The following is a 23,769-nucleotide window of genomic DNA, read 5'->3' on the forward strand; positions in this document are numbered from 1 at the left end:
TAAATTCAGGGAGTCAAATTTTTAACATTCCCTAACACTCTACAGCTACCTATTTTTAAAAGTAAGTATGAGACTTGTGGCTCAGAACATTTTAATTCAAAATTCACATGTTATTTATTATTTATTGGTTTCATTATGTTTGTGGTGGTTGGTATTTGTCATTCACATTTTTTCCTTTTTAAAGGAAAATATACTTAATTAGATAATAACTGAGAGAAAAATTGAACTGAAGCTAATTGTATAATTGTCACATAGACATAAGAAGATCAAAGCTCTTTTATACAAATTATCAAAATGTCGAGACATTTCCCTGAGCCAAAGGAGGATATTGTAGTACTGCTACAGATATAACAGGACTTAGCAAGGAGTCCCAGAAAGAATAAGCAACCTCTTCTCTCTATGTGCTTTTGGATCAGTTTAGAAAAAGGGATTCTCTCCTCTACGATACTAGGTAATCACATGTGTGATAGGTTCAGGGAGGCACAACCAGCTGTTACTTCCAATTTCATGTATCGTGAAAGCAGAGATGTTTGCTTTCTCTTTTATTGGTGTTTATGTCATAATAAAACACAGGGCCTGCTCATCAGCTTGTTTTTAACCACTAGATCTGATGTAGCTTTTCTGCAAAGTTGTTCAAGCTGGTTACTTTTCTATTGTTGGGATGAAAGGAAGGGGTAGATCTAGCTGTTGTAAATTGAGGTTTTGTTTTTATTTCAGAGTGTAGAATCAGAAGGACCGTATAGAGTCATAAAACTCTTTCAACATTCAAGTGTACATTTGTAAAGATATATAAAATTCATCCTAAAGTTATAATTTCACATTGATATAAAATAGATCCCCTTTACCATATGTCCAGATTAAATGTATATGCAAATAAATTAATTAATTATAAGATAACAACAAATTTTATAATAAAATGCTTATTCAGTTAAGAATTTTTAGCCGGGGATTTACCTCAGCGGTTTGGTGGCCTGCCTTGCAAGCACAAGGACCCGAGTTCAATCCCCGGTACCAAAAAAAAAAAAAAAGAATTTCTGATTAATGATAAATACTTAATGAAAAATTTAAACCAAAAAATACTTTGCCAATATGATTATTATGTTGTTATACATTATCGATTAAATAAATATATAATTGTCAGATTAAATAAATAAAACATAATCAGATCAAGTAACACTAATACAGTAATAATTTTGTATCTTATTACCTTGGTTCCTAAATAAGAATATTGTACTTAACGACTTTTGAATTCTATTTTTCTCGTGTGATCTTAACTCTAGATTTTTTATGTATTTGTTAATAGAGACTGATTTTGAAGTTATAATTTTTATTGATAGACCATTTTAGTAATAGACTAAATAAAATTAACATGTATTGAAATCCCAGTCAACATTTATCTTTCTAGAGTGACCTGTTTTATTCTGCTGGAGCTTTCTGACTGACTGATCAAATACTCTGTTTAGTTTTCATTTTCAAAGTATATTCATTCTGCGCTTGCTTTGGCAGCACATATACAAAATATGTTCATTCTGAAACTGATTATCAATCACTCTGTTTTGGTTAATTGCTCTTAATGTGCAATTTATCCATTCTTAAGGTTATCTTTGCATAAACAATTAATTTGAAGCCGTATGGAAGAAACTTCTGTGCTTTAAGAAGGCTATTCCTTAAAATTTTTCATATTCCTTGTGTCAGTATGTTTCATAAAAGCTTTGTTTTCGATTTTCATTTCCTCTCATAATTTATGACATCCCTTCTTCACACCTTGAGAAAGAGCCTTACAGATTAACATTGTTAAGATATAAATGTTAGCAAGAATTTCTCCAAAGCTGAAGCTGTTTTTTCACAAACACTGTTGCAACTTGGCTTCAGACACCATGTTTTATGACCTCCTAAACTGGTTTGCTTGTTTTGAAATCCTTGTTAAGAGCTGAGCCTTCAAAACTCATAGAAAAAAATCAGTTTTTCTTTTTCAGTATATTGCCTTCTACTGGGTAACTACATTTAAAAAAATGAGTATTACATTTTAAAGCAAAAATTAAATGCTGAAGGTAATTTGAGCATATATTTATTAGAACTGAGCTTCTAATACATGTTCATATTTGAGCAGTAGTGGACAATCAAAATAACTTTGGGGAGTAAAACTATTTGTGAAATATATATTTAGAAATTAAAACTTCAAAACCTGTCTTTTAGATTTTGGCACCAGACATGTGCCTGACAATTATAAAGTGGTCATCCGAAAAATCCACAATTAAATTTAAGTTCAGATTACCACAGTAATGGAAAGAAAATATTTAAACATCTCTTTGTAATAATTATAATACTTAGATCTGAAGACCACAGTTAAAATATTGACCAACTTATGCATTCTCATTTAAAATGTGTAAAAAATTAAATCTGAGGTGAGGGGCCTCATCCAAGATCACCAAAGAGTTATGGGTAGCAGCCCTGATAAAACAGTGAAGTTTATGCACATATGTGTATCTATATATAATATAGTTTGTACCCATCTAGTTTCCTTTAATTATCATTTTTGAATTAACATAATATACATCATTTAAAGATTAAATTTACTGAATCTTGGGACACTATTTCAGAAAACATTTTAATCAATGATGTTTTTGTTTATTCTTTCTCTTACCTATTTCAAAAATCCATTAATACATTTGAAGCCAGAAACATAAAGATCCATTACCTTATTAAAAATGAAAAAAAACATATTCCCTACATGATGGGAGAACTATCTGTAATGCAGATGATAAAATGAAAAATGTGGAATAAGTAATAAAAACTAAATCAAACCTATGAGTGATTAATAATACTGTTAATTCAGAAATTGCTTGTTTAAATGTTCAAAATTTAAGAACTTAAAATATGTAAGCAATATTTACCTATTATTTATCAAAATATGCCCTGGACATATTTTACAACCTGAAGCTATTTGCATTTAACATAGAAACAAATAAAGGGATGGCATCTTCTCTGAAGTCCACACGAGGTTTGCCAGTTTTTCTGTTGGTGATTTCCAATAACTGTCAGCTATAGTATTAACACATCCTTCCTCTCTCAAGTAACAATAATTTGGTTTATTTTTGTAAAAAGGTGCCAAATAATTTTAAAATCTTACCATAGGATATTACTAAATGAATGCAGAAGCCCTCTACCATATTGCTTCAGATAATTTTTGACAACTGCTTTATAGTTTGACTTTAATAAAGTTCATATATATCAAAACTATTGAAATAAATACAAGTACATAGTTTATGCAGAAATTTCATACTTTAAATTTCAGGAATTAAAGATAATGTCTTCAATTTATTCAGAAATGGCTCTGAGGTATTTATTTTTAATTTGAAATATTTTATTTAATTAAAGAACATTTAGATATTATTTGCGACTCCAAATTAAAATAAATTAAATATGATTTTATTGGCTGTATATTATACGACTATTATATATATATAATAACATTTAGTTTATGCTGGAGAACAAATTCTTAGAGACCACAAGGGGGCAGACTAAGAATAAATGAAAGAAAATAATTCTCAATCTGTAATCGTTTTTAACTGATGGAAAAATCACATTTGAATTGAATTATCTTTGCAATGAATTTTATCTTATTTTTTCCTACTTTGGAAGGGAATTTCACTGACTCTTTGCATAACATTAGAAAATTTAACTCAAAACCTGAACTGATTAGACTGTACCAATTTTACCTTCTGTTTTCTTCTAAGAGAAGAAAAACTGTTGAATTCATACACTATGGTGGAAGAATAAATTGTCATTGTTTCTAATTTATTATTTTGCATTAGTTAATTTACTTGTTTTGAGCTGAAGTATACTAGATGGAATTGCTTCCACTGTGTAGATTTTTCAGAATGCTTCCCTTTTGATTGATTGATAGGTAGATTATTCCCTGGTCCCTAGAAAATCCAAATCTTTTTTCCTGGTTTCCATACTTCAGGTTCCTCATGAGTCTGGAGTTTCTAAATGCCTGAGCACTTTCCTTTTCACTGGCAGAGTGTGCAGGTCAAAATCCCTCTAATGCTTTGCCCAACACATGCACTTAGGGAAAGTGTCAGGCTAAGCCTAGTATTGTAGGATTGTAGAAATATCCACCACAATTCTCAGGAGCTCCTTCTTAGGGTGTTACCTGTTCTGAACATTATTGAAATACATCAGAATTATGTTGGGAATATGTTGATTAGATTTGAAAGCCAAAAACTAAATTTAGTAATTTTGGCTTAACAACATGCCTCACTATCCATACCATAATAGGGCTTTAGATATTTGGGGTAATCTCAAAAACTTTGAGACATGCCTGACATAAACTATGCAGATAAATGTTTTATACTTAAAGTGATTTTTCTATTATTCAGTTTCTCTCCTCTTCCTAACACCCCTCCTAAAAAAAACAAAAAGCAAAGAGTAGTCTCTAATTTCTTGAAACAACTGATCGCACAGCCTACACAGCTGACCTAAATAAGGTTTATTTCAGGTCTGGCATTCTATAGGCATCTTGGAAACCCACACAATTTACATTTTTTCCTTTCTCTTCTCTCAAAAATATTAATTGATATTATTTTCCTTGGGAAGTAGTGGTAGTTAGATAAATATTGACAAACATATATATTTATATACTCAGTTATGTAATATTACCTATGATTCTTTAATATATTTATTTTCTAATTAAAATATGACATACATTAAGTGCTCTAGAAGTTTAAAATATTATCAGTGAGAAATTTAATCATTGAAAGTATTGAAAATGTGTATGCAAACAAGGAATATTCCTCATTCTAAAATAGAATTTCTTAACCCTCTTGCACATGCTGGTCTTTGTGCCTTATCTCCAGAGATTCAGATTAACTGTTTGGGATATGGCTTCATCATAACAGCAATTAAATGTACTATATGTGACCGTAATATGACATTACTGCCCTGTGATAGGAAAATAGAAAAAAAAGAAAAAATGTTTTGATTAAACCATAATGCTTTAAGGCTCGGGGAAGATAATAGGATAACATGGAAAGTGATTGACTTATGAAACGCACTTTGAGTAACCTTAGATTTTACATATCTTATTTTTTAACATTAATGGAACAGATCATTGCCTACTTTTTGAAATTCTTCACTTCCTCAGAAACATAATTCTAGTTACTGTTGCAGCTTCTCGGGCTGCATGATCATTGCAGGAACATCTAACACTCCATTATATTTCCTTTGGAATTCCTACATTCTGCTCTCCACACTGTGATCAGAATGATCTCGTCATGGACCTACCTCACTAATATAAATCTTATATTGCTACCAGAGCCTTTCAAGGCAGCATTCAGGGTATCTGGATAAGCGATTTAAGCTTCTCGTGACTCTAGTTTGCCAAACTTCTCTGCCAGTCCACTTTTCAGCATGAAGTCAATGGTGTGACTAACCATCTCCAAGGCTTTGGGGACATTGCCTCTCATGCTTCAAACGCTTTCTCACAACTGCCCTTAGGTTGAGATGCTCCTGACCACTCTTCAAAATTCAGGGCAAGTGTTAAACCTCCAGTGAAGCTTTCTGTGGACACATTGGTGCTTTCATTCTCTCTACCTGGACAACAAAATCTTTATCTGTGAATATCTCCTGAAGTAGTTAATGCATTTGTTTATCTGTTCCTACTCACTGGTTTTATTCCAAAAGATACTTTGGAGTCATACTTAGGCCTTTTGAAGGAAGAAAACTTGGTGTGATTGCATCAGCCTTACTAATGATTCTTATTGGCCACTAAATTGGAAGAAACCACAAAACTGATAATTTCTAATTTATGACCATTGGACTAGGAGCACCAGTTACTCAGGAACTCATGGAAAATGTAAATGGTTTGGCTTCCAAACTGGACCTCTCAAGTCAGAAATCTTGGGTTCAAGCCCAGGTGTGAGTGTATAGGAAGCTTCCTATGTGATGCTAATAAAATATCAAAAACTGCCACTCTATTCTACATGCTTGTGCAACACAAATGCTTAACAAAGTATCTTGCTCTAAAACTTCTTAAAAATAGTGAAGATTAGTGCTAATATATGGGTATACCAGCATGCCAAAAATTTCCAAAGAAATCATAAAAAATGGCACATTGAGGTTAACAAAACCTTTTTACGTCAGAAGATATTTTGTGGTGTGGGAGCCTGGCTGAACCAGAGCGACTCCATCTTGACCAGCGAATGACCTAGAGACTGTCGCTCCCCCCGTCCCTTATAGGATAACTAATGATTAATTGTGAATTGTTAGGTGGCTGTTTTGAAGTAGCTAGGAAACTAGGTGGAAATTGTAGTGAACACAGAGACCCAACACAGGTCACGCCACTCCTTGCATGCCTGTAGTCTGAATGTTCTAAACTTTATGATAATCTAGGTTATAAATGGAACAATGTGTGTCACTCCCCCCATCCCTTATAGGATAACGAATGATTAACTGTGAATTGTTAGGTGGCTGCTGTTTTGAAGTAGCTAGGAAACTAGGTGGAAATTGTAGTGAACACAGAGACCCAACACAGGTCACGCCACTCCTTGCATGCCTGTAGTCTGAATGTTCTAAACTTTATGATAATCTAGGTTATAAATGGAACAATGTGATCACTTCTGATCATTAGTACATGACGACCACTAACTCAGATCAACTGACTCTTTGCCTTTGTCCTTTTCCTGAAAGTTTTAAGTGTAAACCCCCCTTTTCAGCCCTATATAAAATGGCCTCTGTTTCTGAGCTGGCCGCCTCTCTGAGCTACTTGGCTTGGGGAGTGCCGTCTGGCCAGACTAATAAAGGTCTATTTGCCAACTTGCCTGGTGTGTTCCTTCCTGGGTGACCCTCGCTGTGTGACAAGCTCCTGGAGCCTCGCTGAGCTTCTGAGCTCAGCATCGTGGAAGCCTCTTGGCTGTTCACGCTCCAGGAGTAAATGTGAGACTTAAGTCTTACAGTGGTAGAAGACAAAAAAATTCTGTTAAGTGTGCTGAAAATACACCCTTTTTACTGGAAGTGGGAGACTCCTGCCCCACTGATTGTGCCTAAAGCAAACTGTAAGCAGTGCAGACTGTAAAGAGTTAACCACACGACCGGCTTATTTTAAGAAGTTAATCTCACCAAGGCATAGGAGATAACACACAGCATAGGTCAGAGTGACTCTTACCCAAATTCTGTTCCCAGCCTAACACAAGAATGCTTTGTCTCTTCTTTTATAAGCCTCGCCCGCGTCAGCATGTATCCCTAGCAACCACATGTATCACCCTCACCTCAACCTAACAACGATTGTTACCAGTAAACATCTGTGGTTCCGGAGTTCAGGGCCTTTGCTTATTTAAGCACTGATCATCCCAGTTCCCCATCTCTGTCTCTTTAATTCTGTCTCTAAATGTTTCTTCTTGCCATGTGGTCTTAGCACTGAACAAGAGATCGGGATCCTTAGCAGGGGTCTCTGATAAGTACCTATAGTTATCAGACAGGTAGGCTGGACTTGTGGGTTGGAGGTTTCAGCATAGAGTCAACCAAGGGCCTCAACAGAGAAGTGAGTGGAGACAGATAAGACTCTATCACCTGAGACCTGAAGTACTCCATTTGGAAGAGATCTGGGAACAGATATAACATAGCAAGTGGAACTTAGAATGAGTGTTCCAGAGATAGGAGGAAACCACGGAGACTTTAGGGGACTGAAGGTAAGGAGAAGTTCTTTAAAGAAGAGAGGGTGTCAGGGTCAAACACTTGTTGTGGGACGAGCAATAAGAGGACAGAAAGTTGGGTCTTGAATTTGGCAATGTAGAGGTATTAGTTATTAAGACAATTTTAGTGGTTAAAAGGAAAGAAAAGTCTGATGGAAGTGGAGATAACACAGAACACAGTGAGAGGAGATCGAGACAAGAACAAACAACACTACCTCAGTATTTTATGAAAGTAGAAAAAAGAATAAGAAACGTAAGAACTCTTCCTAAGAATACTTTATGAAAGTAAGAAACCTGAGAATGAAAATGATAATAAGGAATTTTATTATTATTATTATTATTTTTAATTTTATTGAGTTTATTGGTACATTTTAGGGATACAGTACAGTTACACTCATTGTTGGGATCTTGTACCTCTACATGACAGGTCTTGGTTCTCATTTTTTCCTCTTGTCCCTGACCTCCCTTCACCCCCTCCTCCCCTCCCCATCTACAAACACTTTATTTTCATCTTTTCATTCTCTCACATTTTTTTCTTTTCCCTTTTTGTTCTTCCCCTACGCATCACACCTTCCCTACACCTTTAGCTCCTTTCTTCAAATTTCTAAATGTCAGTAATCTTATTAGAATCTTATGCATTGTTGCAGAATAGGAATTTTATTATTTTTTAAGATGCATAAAATTTAAAGATATACAATGATGGTGATAATCCAGTAGAGAAGTGAATGATGCAGATTGAAAGAAGAGAACTCTTGAAACGATGATACAGGGGATCCAAAATAGGATGGAACCAAATGCACACATCAGAGCAAGCAGTCTTAGGACACAGAAGCACAAATGCTTACAGCATTTATAAGAGCGGGAGGTAAGACTGAGCTGTATGCATTGATACATTTGTACGTATCGGCTAACAAGTTATACAGTTTACTTCAATGTTTTGTTTTGTCTTGTTTTTTGCCTCAGTGCAATGGAAGGAAGATGATCAGCTGAAATAGGGTAGCAGAGGAATGGTGGGAGATTTGAGCACAGTAAAGGCAGAAGACTCACTGAAGTGGAGAAGAATAATATAATTGCTCTGCACCATTAATGGCATACAGGTTTGTGGCCTTGTTTAAAGAAAGGAAATCTCAGCACTTATTTTTCTTCACAGATTTTTTTTAGCTGCCCATGCGCAGAGTATGCCGAAAGATTGATTAATTCTGAGATGAACTTTGACTAATCGTTAGATCGATCAGTGGAGACAAGACAGCTCATTGTATACATGAGAGAAAGTACTCTCTAAGCATAGAACATATTTTGGTAAGGAATGGAAATCATATGAAAGCAGGGAAAGGAAAAGTGAAATGTTGTTATAGTTTGTGAATTACAAATATTCCAAATATTTCTGAAATTGAGGAACCCGCTTGAGTAAGCTCAGGATTTGGTATTGAAATTATGGAGAAGGCATAGTTGTTGGTCATGATACATTTTGGGACAAGTCCCTGACAGCATTATAGTCATAGAATTAAACAAGCGGGTGAGAAGACAGGCTGCCTGATACTGGGAGTCCAGGACGACTAATAGGTTATCTAAATTAGTACTGTAATGATCAAAGGAATAGAGAGAAGTGGACAGGAATGTCAAAGATAAGTTCTTCTGAGACCTGAGCTGGAGATTCTTAGGCTCAGCACAGTGAAAAAAAACCAACCAACCAAACAAACAAACGAACAAATGAAGAGAGATGTAATTCATGTTTATAAGATTTTTCTTTCTTTCTTTTTTTGCTACTGGGAATTGGACTCAGGGTCTTGCTTTCGCCAGGCAGGTGCTGTACTGCTGAACTGCATTCCAGGCTGTGTAAGCCTTTTTTATAAAGTGCCAGACTGGAAATACTGCCATCCTCCCGCTTCCGTTCCTCTTTCCTCCGCTCAACCCCTTTTTCTCAACTATTCATAACGGAGAGCCAAGTTCAGCTTAAAATTATAAAAGAAGACACTGAGTAGAGATCTGGCCTGCGGGGTGAAATCTGTTATTTGAGTAAGACAGGGACTAAAAGGATGGCGCTGCTAGAAGCAAAGAACAAAGTAAACTCCACTTTACCTTTAGGAGCTGGGGTAAAAGGAAATATAGAGGATGGAAAATCCTCAAGTTAAAACTAGTTTTCAATTGCCAGTCATGGTGGTGCACGCCTGTAATCCCAGCACTCGGGAGGCTGAGGCAGGAGGATTGCTGTGAATTTGAGACCAGCCTGGGCTACATAGTGAGTTCCAGGTCCGTCTGAATCACATAGTGAGACCCTGTTACAAAAATGAACAAATAAACAAACAATCTAGTTTTCATTTCATTGAAGTTGAAGAGAAGGAAAAAACAAAAATTTAGGCACTCTCCCAACTTTTTACATGTATAATGCTAAAATGAACGAGTTTTCTTATATAGCTATGCTTTAATCAGTTTTGAGAAAATATTGAAGGTAGAATTCCTACATGATTGGAATTTAGGGGAATTTTCCTTTGGAAATAATCACCTTGTTTGGAAATTTCGTGTCTGTGCCCTTATCAAGACATAGTTCAAACTATTGACATACTACTTCCATGAATTTTAATAAATTGATTATCTGCCATGCTTTTACTGACTATTTCATAGTGATTGAGTTAAATTGTGAAAAATATTTGTTTGATCTGAAAACATAATAGATGACAGTTGAGTATTCACCTATCTGTCAAACAAAATGTTTGCTTTTAGGTATCCATTTTCCACAATTGAGAATGGATAAGATGCAAAGACATCAGGTAATGAATTAATTTATTTCAAAGAAGTAAACACATTTGGTACTTGTATATGTTACAGAAACAATTTTGGGGAATGTACATTCAACCTAGATGTACATTCACATAATTATTCTTAACCCGAAACTTATTTACTCAGAAAATAATTATTCCAGAATTAATATTTAACAAGTTATTGCTGTAGATATATAGGCCAAGTATGTTAGCTGCCTCTTAATGTTTTATTTATTAAGGAAAGAAATTGCAATGCTCTCACTGGCAAAATTTCTTATGACAGTGTTCTAGAAAATTCAATACAAGGAGTCTACTGGTCAAAACTGAGATAGTACTATTTTCCTCATAAAATGGAATAAACTCAAATGTAGTTATTTTTTTGCACACATGTCTGCTAGCATCAAATATTTGACTGGCACTCAAAATTACAATTGTGAATATAAATACACAAAAACTCAGAATAGTGAATTAAAAAAGAGATAAGCTATCTTTGCTACACTGATGGAATTCTTGTACCACTTGAAAGTGTCTTTTCATGTGTTCACTCATGATGATGATGCTTTATATAGCTCATGGTTAAAATAAATATTTTTGCCTAAACTGAAGCTCAGTTCATTTCATCTTACCTTTCTCCATGCCACGTCAGGATGGACTTTTCACAAGTTAAATTTCTCTATGATATTTTATTGGTGGTTATCTATGTACTTACACAGAGTAGTCTTTGGCTGTCACTAAGTAATTGTCCATCTCGAAGACCTTTGGCCTCTTTACTGAACTTCTATTTCTCTATCTTCCCCCAAATCCACAGAGACTAACTCCTTAAAGTACCACAATGATTATCAATATTGATAGTATAACACTTCTTATCTGGATTCTAGAAATGTTTCAAAGTAGATAAATTTACAGTGAAAAAAATGACATTGTACTGGGGAAACCACTTTTGAAAAAATTGGTGCTCAAATATATAGGGGAGCTTCAATCCCCAAATGCACATGGATGCAAATTTCGACATTACTCAGACAAGCAATACTTTCTCTTATTTTTTCTCCTGCCATTGCAAATAATAGCCAACACAGATAACAAAGACTATACAACAATATATAATATAAAAAGTAAGATTAACAATGCAAGAGGAAAATTTTCAGAAACAGCACATTCCCAATGTGAAGTGTTGAATGAAAACCCTAAGTATAAGAACCAAAACAACAAACTTGTTAGCAGTAATAATTATTATGCTGTATGTGGACCTTCAGTTGACCATTCCAAAACAGTCAACTTCCTAATGCCAATTTTCTGATGCTTTGAGATTGACTATATTTTAAAAATATATACATACCTTTACTACAGATTTTCTTTTAGCCAATTAATGTATTGATTAATCAGTCTATAACCAATTTTAAATTCCAGAAGGGCAAATGCTCCATGCAATCCATCCTCAACATGGTAACAAGCCGCTGGAACTCCAGCATTCTGAAGCCTGGTAACATACATGAGTCCATTGACTCTTAAGACATCACCTTGACAAGTGAGGACAAAGATCTGAGGTAAACCACGCAACTTGCTGTCGTCTGCCAACAGAGGAGCTGTCCTTACATCTAGGACCCCAGGATATTTTTGAGATAAGGCAGAACTACCATAAATTGAGTTGTTATAAATATACCCTTTCTCAGTCTTTCAGGGAGCAATGAACTCCAGTTGACAAACTTGAATAGATTACTGGATTCAGCAGGTACATGCTGGTTGGAAAGCATGGCTCTCTCAAGTGATCTGTCTGTTGTAATATATTCACTCATGAGCCGGACCAGCAGTGATTTGGACAGAGTTGGCATATGTGAATATTTTCTGTACGATGGAGAATCTAAATCAAAAGCCTGAGGTGTAGGATACATTAAAGACTGCATCTTGACTTTGATCTTCACATCTGAGTCTTGTAATTGCTAAGAAAGAATTGAGATGATTCATATAAATTATTTTCATCTGTAAGTGATTAAATAAATGTGATGATCTAGTTTATGTTTAAATTTATAATCTAAAAATCCTTAAATACTAAATCATATGTACCATCTCCACAAATTTAAAATATTCAAAAGGGGCTCCTAGAACTAAATATTTCTTAAAGTATACTTTTAACTTAGAGAAAATCACCTGTCCTACATTCTTGTAGAAAATGCAAAAAGGTCTAGTCAATCATTGCTAAGTCAGTGTCCTGTTGTTGCTTCCAAGAATGACATCCTGAAGACTCTTGTAGCTTGACCTCATTAGATTTTGGTGATTATAAAAGTGTTTAAAAATATACTAGTATATCAATAGCTTTTGTGATGGAGAAGAAGGTTTACTTAATAAGGATTTCTAGCTTTTCCAAAGCTATATGCTACTTTAGAAGATATGGATTGGTTTTCTGAGGGAAGCATTCCATTAACAATGTTCTTTGATTTCAAGCCTAATGTGCCAATATCTGTAAAGATCAGTTGCTAGAAAACAGGAATGTACAACTATCAGAGTAAAACAAGAAGTGTTCCACTAGAAGATTTTTAAAAATATATTTTACCTTTACAAAATATTTACTTTTAAATGTATGTTTATAATATTAAAATGTATATTACAGTAAAAATATATATGCAACTTGTAAATCGAAGTAGATCATGAATATCTCTAGATACTTAAAAGATTATAGTATTTATCTACATTTTAATGGCTGTGTTTATAATAGACCGTTTTAGATATTTTAGAGACTCTTTTTAAAGATCACTAAAGTTCCAAGGTATTTTTAAACTACCTTTAGGCTTGTGACCCCCAGAACAAGACGGTAAGGTTCAAAACATTCATTTTCCTTATAGAGGAGGAAATAGATGCTTAAAGAGATTAAATGAACTGGTGAGATGACATCTTGAAATGACTGCATCGCAAAATTCAAATCCCTGATGTTTAATAGAGTGATTTTTCAACTTCATTATAAAGCTCACAATAGTGATTAGAAAGCTTTTCCAAATTTCAGTATTTGTTGTACATTTTGGTTACAGCAAAGTCCAAATGTGACGTCCTTTTATTTTGAAATATTATCAAGTATAGTCTATAAGCCAACTTATTTTTATTTAAAACAAGTATAAATGAACATAACTAAAAAAATTAGAAATTACATTTCATCAAATCCAGATTATAATCAACAAAAAAGTTCAAACCTCTTCATTTGTAAGCAGTAAGAAACTTCCCCTTAATTACTACGTGAGAAAATAGTTGCTATTTTAACAATCTCCATCAGAATACGTTTGTCAAGAAGTTGAATCCATTCTATGTATGATCTGTTATGCAAAACACTATTTATCATTAATGCTTTACTATCATTTTAATAACCTGAAGTATCTGGTTTTATATACATATACAAATAAATACTTTGAATCCTTTGTATTTCCTCTTTGTAAGTAAAAAGATAATATTTGAATGTGCTGATGATTCCCTAAAAGCAGTCTGATTATTCTTGTAATAGAAGAATATTCCATTTGAGGTTATTCAATACATTTGAAGTTCTAAAGGGTTAAATAGTAATTTTCTGATCTCATTCTATCTCATTTATTCATTATAACATTTTACTGACAGTGTAATAGTCTTACCCAGTGACTTAACAAGAGAATTGTGGTTACATTAAGAAAAACAGTCTGTGATGAGACCAAAAATTGACATTGTGTTATACTAAGAATTTTCAAAATATTATCTTTAATATATGTAAATTCTACCATTATATTTACATATGTGTATTTGGATCTGTTTATAGGTAGAATAGCAAAGATCCCCATAGAAATGATAAGTATCCTACCTGCTGAGTCACTGCTGCAGCTAAATTTCCACCTGCACTATCTCCAGAAATACAGATTCTTTCAGGGTTTATGCCATAGCTTTCAAGAATATTTTTGCTTAAGAACCACCTTAAGGTATTAAATACATCTTCAAATTGTATTGGGAAATGATATTTAGGTGTTAATTTGTAGCTTTGGAGAAAAAAACATGGTTTTCATGCTACATTTAATAAATCGTTGAAAATGTAATATACATTCCAGAAATGAACATATTCTAAATGCACAAATTCTTGAATTAAAACTGTACATACAGTGTAACCTAGATCATGAAGCTCAATACTACCACACCGAGCAATCTTCTGTTTATTGGCTGCATGTCATGTAGCTGATATAGCAGCAGCAATTAATCTTGCTTGCTTTTGCCTTTAACATACATGAACCCAAATACAACATGTAGCCATTCTAGATATTATTGTTTGATATAGTTTTTGAGCCTCATAGACATTGCTGTGTGCTTGTGGTGCCCTGTGTCTTACTCCTTTATGTGAGTACACCACAACTCAATAATCTAATAATCTTGACTGGATAGCCACAGAAGGTCAACTATTACATGACTCCTCTTATATGTGGACTTAAAGATAGACTTAAAGTGTAACATGCAGGTGGCCAGAGGTTCTGAAAAGGGATAAAGGGGGAATTAATAATGAAAAGATTCAGTCAATAAAATACATAAACAGTAGAGATGTCACATAGCATTATGTCTATAAACAATAATGATGTACTGTGCATTTAAAAATTTGTTGAGAATGAATATTATGTTAAATATTTTTCAAGTTAAAAATGCTATTGGAAAAAAATGCTATTGGGATTTGGGTTGTTTGTAGTCTTGGGCTTTCAAAAAAATGCTTCTCTGGATATTTTAGTAGGTGGTATTCAGAGAACATGTATTTCTTTTGATATATACCTGTGGTATTAATGATTACAAAATTAAAATTATGTATAGTTTTATTTAATATTGTCAAAAAAACTTTGAAAAATAGTACACCAAATTATTCTCAAACAACCAGTGTATGTTCTGTTTTTGTTTTTTAGGTACTGGGGATTGAACTCGGACTGTTGCACTTACGAGGCAGGCCATGGAACCTCTGAACCAAATCCCTGGCCTTCAGCCAATCAGTTCATGAAATGGTCTGTTATTTTCAATATTTGGTGTTTTATGCTTTTTCATTTTAGCTATGATATCAAGTATAGCAGAATTGAAAAATAAGATTGATTTATATTTCCTTCTTTTATATTAGCTTTTATATATTTGAGAATTTGAATATTCTGTTCTATTTCTTTGCAAGCCTTTCTCATAGATTTCAATTAATTTGCAGTTGTGTGTATATTTTTCATAAGAAAAAATACATGCCTTTTAGCATCCCTATATCTATGCATATATATTAAATAACATAAGTTTTTAATTTTAAAAGCAGCCATTTTATTAAAATATAAATTATATTTCATACAATTTATTTATTTAGCATATGCAGTTTATAGCGTGATTTTTCAGGATAAGATTTTTCAAAGAGTTGTGCACCAATCACCACAATTAATTTCATAACATTTTCATCACAAACAAGGAAAAGAAAAAAAGTAATATCAAACCTATGTATATTGACATCTATGTTCTATTTTTCTCTCCTTCCATCTCCAACCACAAATATTTCTGCTTTTTAGATTTACCTACACTGGGTATTCCAAAATTGAAATAATGCATTTGATATCCTTTTATGACTTAACTTATTTTACTTACAGTATTTTCAAACTTTATGTATGTTTTGGCATTCCTTGTTAATGACAAATAACATTCAACTATATGGATATATTTATCAATATATCAGTTAATTGCCACCCAGATTCCAACTGTAAATTTGCACAGATCCCAGAGAGAAAGAAGCACATGCGGACCAGAGCTTCATTGGTGAGGGCAGGTCACAGCCAAGGCTGTGCACTGTAAAGAGCTGCACATGCACACAAACAAAAGCCAGAGGCCCACCCAGAGTCTAACCATAAGGGGGCACAGGTCTCAACAAGAAGCCCATGTGGACAAAAGCTGTGTGGAGTAGGCAGCTTCCAGCCAGGGGCCCACCCAGATCCCATCAACTTGGGCCCACAGGACCTATCCAAAGGCGTACATGGTAAAGGACTGTACAAGTGCACAAGCAACAGCCAGTAGCCCACCAAGACACCATTCCAAGTGTACACAGGCTCCATCCAGATCCCAGCCTGGACAACAGCAGTGTAGAGATCCAGAATGCCACCATTCTGAAGCCAGGAATTGGCACCATAGTGAGCAGCAGAGGAAAGGCCTCTTGATGGCTAGCTGAGACCAGCAAATGAGCAAAAAGTTGCCTCAACAAAGGCCCAGAAGGCTGTATCTGTTGAAATAAGAAGACATGTAAACAAGTCTCAGAATCAGACTTCCAGGTCACCTAAGGCAGCCCCAAAGGGCAATGAGATGGAACAATCTGACACTCAACCACCTGGGCTCTCTGAACTAGAAACAAAAGACTTCAAAAAAATGAAATCAGGGCTTATGAGCAAAAAGTTGCCTCAACAAAGGCCCAGAAGGCTGTATCTGTTGAAATAAGAAGACATGTAAACAAGTCTCAGAATCAGACTTCCAGGTCACCTAAGGCAGCCCCAAAGGGCAATGAGATGGAACAATCTGACACTCAACCACCTGGGCTCTCTGAACTAGAAACAAAAGACTTCAAAAAAAAAAAATCAGGGCTGGGGTTTAGCTCAGCGGTTCAGTGGCCTGCCTCACAAGTGCAAGGACCCGAGTTCGATCCCCGGTACCAAAAAAAAAAATTAAAAAAAAAAATGAAATCAGAAATAATTTCTCAGATAACAAAAAAAAATGGTATCCATAATAGTGAAAGACATGATCAATAAGCCTAGAGAAGAGACAGATTAAAAAAAATAGGAGAGCTGAGGAAAATGATGGACTGCCAACACAGGAAACAAATGGAATCCATAAAACAGATGCAAACAGATTTCCAGGACACTAAAAACTCCACTGAAATTTTATGCAGCAGAATGAGCCAATGTGAGGACAAAATATCAGATACAGAAGATAGGATTGCAATTAGTGACCAGGAAAAGAAAAAATTTCTTAAAATCAGTAAGGGACAATGGGAAATCAATCCAGCAGCTGCTAGATGATGCAAAGAAGAATAGCATAAGACTGATGAGAGTCAAGGAAGAAACAGAAGAGAGTGCAAACGACATGGAAAAAATCTGTTCACAGAAGTAATGGCAGAAATTTTATTTTATTCATATCTTATTTCCTGATAAGTGCATGTTGTACAACACAGTGTGAAGCTCCTGATAAAAGAGGAAGAAAAGGATGTAATAAGAATGGTCTGCCACATAGGAAAGAAAAGCTAAGTGCATATGTTCTCAGCATAAATGAGACATGTGCATGGAACATACAGTTATGTGTGAAGACTTCTTTGGATGTGATAATTGAAGTGAAGATTATTTTTGTTGTAGATTTCTATTGGTATTTTCATTGTAGTTTACAGAGATTTTTATTTCTGATGTTATATTTTAGATTTTGTAAGCAAGTACACAGCTGATGTGAAAATGTTGATGTCTATTCTAAGCACTCACATTTCTGATAATTTACTTTATTGGTATCTTATTTTCTTATTATTTAGGTGTTATAATTGAAGTAAAGATTATTTTTATAGAGTGCTAGTGCTAATTTCATTGTAGTTCTTATAAGATTTGTTTCTATTCTATTATTTTAGACTTTGCACACCAAAAGTCTTGATGCTCTTTATAAACAATAAATATTAAAAATGCAATACTTTATTTTTGTGATATTTTTTCATGTTACACACTCATTGTTTAATATAATAAAACACATACAATTAAAATTAATAATCCATCAGTAGGAATAGTGTAATGAATAAATGTGGTTTTGATTCACCTAAGTTTCTGTGACTTTATGCCATAAAACCATGTTAAGCTTCTTAATGTTTACCTGCTAGGTTTCTGTATTGCTTTGGGCCTTTTATTTTCCATCTGCTATGTCTCCCTTTTTGGAATGGAAAGTTTTATCCTGTATCATTTTCATCAGCAGTTATTAACTTCTTTTTTGTTTTTATAGGGCCACTCCAAGACTTCCATGAGTTTATTTTTCCACTGTGCTTTTCTGCTATTCCACTTTCAAAAGCAGATATCAGAGGGAGAAGTGAATGGTGTGGCTGACTGTCCAGGCACCTGGAGTAGTTCTTGTCCTCTTTCAAAAACTCCCACAACTGCCTCTTTCATCAGACACTCCTGAGTGCTCTTTATAATGCAGGCAAAGTGCTAACGTGCCTGTGAAGTTTTCCTTTGGGACAGTGTTTTCTACTGAAACATTTTCTGCTAGATGGTTTTATTCAAAAAAGTTCTTTGTTTGACATCACCTGCACAGCTTCTGTAGGAAGGAAATTTTTGATGATGAGATCATCCATTCAATTGATTCATATTATGTACCAAATTTTTAAAAATTCACCTGTAGTCATTGTACTAGGTACGGTTGTCCCTCGGGAACTTGTGGAAAATCCAAGTGCTTGTGTCCCAAACCAGACTACTAGAGCCAGAAACCTTGGTTTGAAGCCAAGTGTTAAGTAAATGACAAGAGATCTAGGTGATGTTAATGAAAGGTTGATCACTGCCTTTCTCTGTTTGGTGAGCTTTAAAAGAAATACTTTTAAAAAGTCTCTTCAAGACCTTCAAAAAGCTAAAATTGGGATTTAACTGTAATATATGGGCATACATACATGTCAAAAATATGACAAAACAATGAGAGAAAATTACAATTTTTTGACAAAATTCTGTTTTGTCTCAACAATATTTTCAAAGACTTAAGAAAGTTGTTTAAGATCTAAAATTGCTTTCTTTTCATGGGAAATGCATAGCATTTAGACAGGGTAACTCAATTATCTTTCAGAATTTTCATATATAAGATAAATTTTGTCTGCCTGTTTTAAATATTGGGATGCTTAGAAGTACAGAGGGAATGAAACACTGCCCACCTAAAATCTTCTGCATAAAGATGCATTATTAACAGTATTTACTTTCTTGCTCTTTTACTATAGATAACAGAACTAAGGAACACTGTTTCCCACAGTGGAGAATATATCACCCAAGTGATCTGTGATCTGACATCCAGGATTCCTATTGCAACATTTATGCCAACTTCTGATGTTCTATAAACAACTCAGCTAGTACTCCAAACTTTCTTGTTTAATAATAGCCAATTTGTCAATGAAATCCCATTGGAATTTCTAAGTTAGTCATATCTTTTCCAATAGTTTTTAAATTATAGTTGAATTACTTGCTTGGTTTTCTCACTTACTCATAGGATGACTGATAAGAAAATATAAATCTGGAAAGAGATCAGACATTCTGTGCTTCTAGTTACAGATTAATCTGAAGCATAGATGGAATGCTATATGAGTCATACTCTTGTAAAGAGATACTAACAGTATTCTATATGCCAGTAACAGTAATCTGTGTGAATGATACAACAAGAACACAGAGTTGATCAATCCCATGGTGCAATGAAAAGAAATGATTCGACTTAATCTTTTTTTTTTAAACTTAATCTCTTGAAGAAGAGAAATCGAGTGAGGCATACCAGGAAGACTGGGGGCATAAAGTGGATGAAATGGAATTTTAAACAGAGCATTGAGGAAACTTCTGCATGTGAAGTTCAGATAATGATCTGAGGGAAAAGTATTACAGGCAAAGGAACGGAAAGTGCAAAGTCCCTGAGTCTGGAGTTTGAGGAACGACAAAGAGGCACAGTTGGCTACAGCATGAAAAATGTGCACAATAGGAAGTGCAATTAGAAACAAATATCGCCCTAGCTAATATGTAGAACATAAGAACATAATAACTGATTGTGCACACTTCAGTTTGCAGTCACTTTAAGGAATTTTTGATACCTTCTCCCTTAAATAAGCCTTTTGAGAATTTTGAGCAGAGAATTGATTTGTTTTAAATTTCATTTTTCAGCAGTTATCCTCTCTTATGTATTAGTACCAACCTCCTTGGGGCCTTGGGGACATGGTAAAGATAGACCCCAAATTAGAATATGTAGAGTCATTCTGAAAATTGATGGCGTATGATACCATAGTACCAGCAGTGCAGATGGTAAGAAATAGTTAAATTTTCCTAATAAACTGAAGATATAATTAAAAAGATTTGCAAATGTATTTGAATATTAAAGAAGGACCATAACCAAGTTTTGACTTTAAGGTTCTTTTGGCATTATCCAGAAGAGGAATTTTGGATTTTCCACTTACCGAGAGGAGAAAGTCCATGAATGCCGGTTACTTCATAGAGAAATCGTAAACTTAAGTTTCAAATACCGAAATGTGCGCAAGAAACTTCTTCCTATATTTCAGTGAGCACTGCGGAGGTCCAAGCTGGAGTTATGGTAACTGGAAGCTTCAGCACAGAGGAATTTACCATTATCAAAAGAGACATGCGGTCAGGCAAAGAAGAGATCTGAGTCCTGAGCCCAGAAGAACTGCATGTAGAAGAAGAGATTTGTGAACAGAAACAACACAGCAAATTCACCTGAGAATGAATGGCCCAAGATATGGAAGGGCGTCAAGAAGACTTTTGGAACCTGGAGCTAAGTTAAGGTCTTTCAAGGAAGAGGGAGTGACTGGGTCAAAACTTCCTCTTCGGACAAGCATGAGTAGGACAGACAAGTAATAGATTTGGTGGTTGATGGAGAATGAGTGATGAGAGTGAGCACAAGAGAACGGAACGAGAAGAGATGTAATCATCAAGAGTTTGCGACAACTGTTCCAAGAACAATTCTGTAAAATAAACAGAAATGGTAAGAAAGCGTAACAGAGAAATGCTTCTGAGAAATTTTGTTATTTCTTAAGATATATAAAAAAGAAATGTGTTTGTTAATGATGATAATATAATATTAAGAGGAAAGGGGAGAGCGAGAGAGAAGAGACAGGGAAGAGGAAATTAATGCAGGATTAAAAGGATTGATAGGGGCAACACATGCTTACAATTTCTAGTAGTTTTCTTCAGTTGTTTTGCTTTTTCAATGAAATTAGAAGAAAGGTGGGTAAGTGCCACAGAATACTGAGATAGAGTTTATTACGTGTTTGTTATCTATTTGCTGGTGCAAAATATCTGACACATAAATTAAATGAGGAGAGCTTTCATTGCACCCCTGGTTTCAGAGGTTTCAGGACAGTTGTGTGACTCTAACTCAGGCACATCACCTGGGGAGTGCACAGTGGAAAAAAGGTTCACTCATGGTGACTGGGGTGCCGAGCACAGAGACATACCCCTAGGGGGAGGTCCACAGTCCAAAAGCATGCTTCTGTGACCCACTACCCGCTTTCTTTGTGCTCCGGTTCTTAACAGCACACTCACATATGAACATCAGTGAATGAATCTGCTAACACTCCCATGAACTGATCACTGCTAAGCAATTCCTTAATCCAGTCCAGTTTTCAAGTGGTATAACCAGCAGAAAATAGAAGAGTCACTTCCCCAGAGAACCATAGGATTGCTAGGCATTATAAATGTCACAGTTGAGTTTTGCAGTATTATTTAAAAGAAGGAAGTTTTAGACGTTTTTGGTTTTCTTCAGCCACGTTTAGTTGCAAAGATGCATTTGCCTGGTATGCAGAAGCACAGATTTATCCATCAGTGAAATTTTATTAAACTAGTAGATAAGTAGAGATACAAGTAACCTGTTGTTATTCTGCTTACTGATCATAGAACATATACTGGTGAAGAGCCAAAGACATTTTTATATGACAGCAGTTACGAAGAGAAATGGTGGTGTACTTTATGAATTATAAAGATTTTTGGTATTACTGAAACTGGGGAGCCACTTTGAAATAACTTGGGCATTTGGTATTGGAAGTATAGAGGTGACACATTTATTGACCTTGGCACAGTGCAGAGCATGGCAATGAGAACATTTCATTCAAGAAAAGAACAGTTATTAAAAGACAGCCAGGGCTGAAGATTTAGCTCAGTGGTTCCCCCACCTGCCTTGCAGAGCAAGGACTGGAGTTTGATCCCTGGACAGAAAACAAAACAAAACAAAACTGACAGCCTGCCCAGTAAGTGGAAGTTGAAGTTGGTAAATGGGTTACCTGAATAAATCCTGGGGTTATCAAAGTAATGTTGAGATGTTGGAAGGCAACTCAAAAATAACATCTTTAGGGACCTTAGGCAGAGTAGCTCTGGCTAAGCAGGTGACTGCAAAAACACATAGTTTGCAGGATTGCAGACTGTTTCATGAGTATTAGTGGTAAATACACCTCCATCCCTTTCAGTCCTCTTTTCCTACAAGTCCTCTTCAACATTTCTTCCTCCTTTGACTACTCTTCACACTTTTAAACAGTTTTTTGTTCAGACTAGAAAAATAGGCTGCAGTCTGGATTTCACCTGTATGCTTCCCTTTTCTATATCTGAACAACACATTAGAAAAATGGAATCCTCTGCAAAAGCAGCCCAAGGTAAAGCCCACTTCATCACAAGATCTTGGGTTATAAGCAAAACTGGAGGAGGAAGTGACCTTAAATATGTACTACTTTTCAGTCATCTCAAGTTAAAGAGAAAGAAAATCCAAAAAGTGAATCATCTATCAACTCTGGATGCCAATAGAGCTAAAAGGACTTTTAAGTGTCCCATTTTTATTTTTAGAGGTATGTTTCAATTTGTTTTGAGAAATATCTGAAAATGGGATTTTTCCATGACTGGAATATAGGGGGTTTCTGCTCCAAAGTAAATACTTTGCCCTATTTGGAAATTTCATAACTGCCAGTCAAGTTCATAAAATATTAAGCTAATCTTGAATGTTTTATTATTTATTAAAACATTGTTAAATTAATCTTAAAATCTTATAAATCGTTCACACTTTTGAAATGTTAGATATATCAACATCAATAAAATGGTTGTGGGGGGAGTTGCAGGAGATTTATTACAGTGGTGCTATACCAGATAATTTTTATTTCTTATTTCCCGACAGAGTCTCACAGAGGTTTCCAATCTGAGCTTGAACTTGCTATCTTCCTTGCCACCCAAGTAGCAATGAATCCTGGTACGAGAACACAGATACAACTTTTAAAGCTGCCCATTATATTTACTATTAACTCTCAACTGGTTTATTCATTAAGGAAATATTTATCCCACATTAGTTATTTGACAAGTTTTTTTATATAGACATGTGTTTTGTTCTGCTACCTGCTTATTTTTGTCATATTTCTTAGTATAAGATCATTATTTTTCCAATTATGAAATTTCCATTTTGAACAATGACATGATATGATCCTAGGTATAGCAGTGTAACGTTTATTGTTTGGAGCATCTAGGATTGTTAATATTTTTGATGAAATGGAATCCCTTTGTAGGTAGCTCTTTTTCTTATCACATCTCTACCTTAATTATTCTCAGGTTGTAATAAAAATAGGATAGTTATGAGCATAAACA

General features: G+C 34.7%; 1 protein-coding gene and 2 long non-coding RNA genes across 4 annotated transcripts; 2 read left to right on the plus strand and 1 right to left on the minus strand.

Annotated features, from left to right (window-relative positions):
- Positions 1-7,325: 7,325 nt before the first annotated feature.
- LOC104863062 lies at positions 7,326-8,910 on the plus strand. The gene is made up of 3 exons (XR_780485.2): positions 7,326-7,688; positions 8,364-8,556; positions 8,655-8,910. It is a non-coding gene; the product is annotated as an uncharacterized LOC104863062 (long non-coding RNA).
- A 2,881-nt stretch (positions 8,911-11,791) lies between these two features.
- Positions 11,792-14,456, minus strand: LOC104863087 (arylacetamide deacetylase-like; the record flags this gene model as incomplete). Its single annotated transcript, XM_019207631.1, is given in 3 exon segments — positions 11,792-12,108; positions 12,111-12,387; positions 14,262-14,456. Coding segments are annotated over 3 exon segments (789 nt in total), but the record flags the coding sequence as incomplete, so codon positions are not given.
- An 887-nt stretch (positions 14,457-15,343) lies between these two features.
- On the plus strand, positions 15,344-23,498 carry LOC117284502. 2 transcript variants are annotated; one of them, XR_004515604.1, is made up of 4 exons: positions 15,344-15,429; positions 20,694-21,136; positions 22,765-22,985; positions 23,309-23,498. It is a non-coding gene; the product is annotated as an uncharacterized LOC117284502 (long non-coding RNA). The 2 variants fall into 2 exon arrangements; XR_004515603.1 differs by lacking the exon at positions 15,344-15,429 and having other exon boundaries at positions 20,432-21,136.
- The last annotated feature ends 271 nt before the right edge of the window (positions 23,499-23,769 follow it).

Source organism: Fukomys damarensis, unplaced genomic scaffold (genome assembly GCF_012274545.1).
Source record: "Fukomys damarensis isolate Sample0158 unplaced genomic scaffold, DMR_v1.0_HiC HiC_scaffold_37, whole genome shotgun sequence".
Lineage (NCBI taxonomy): Eukaryota > Metazoa > Chordata > Mammalia > Rodentia > Bathyergidae > Fukomys > Fukomys damarensis.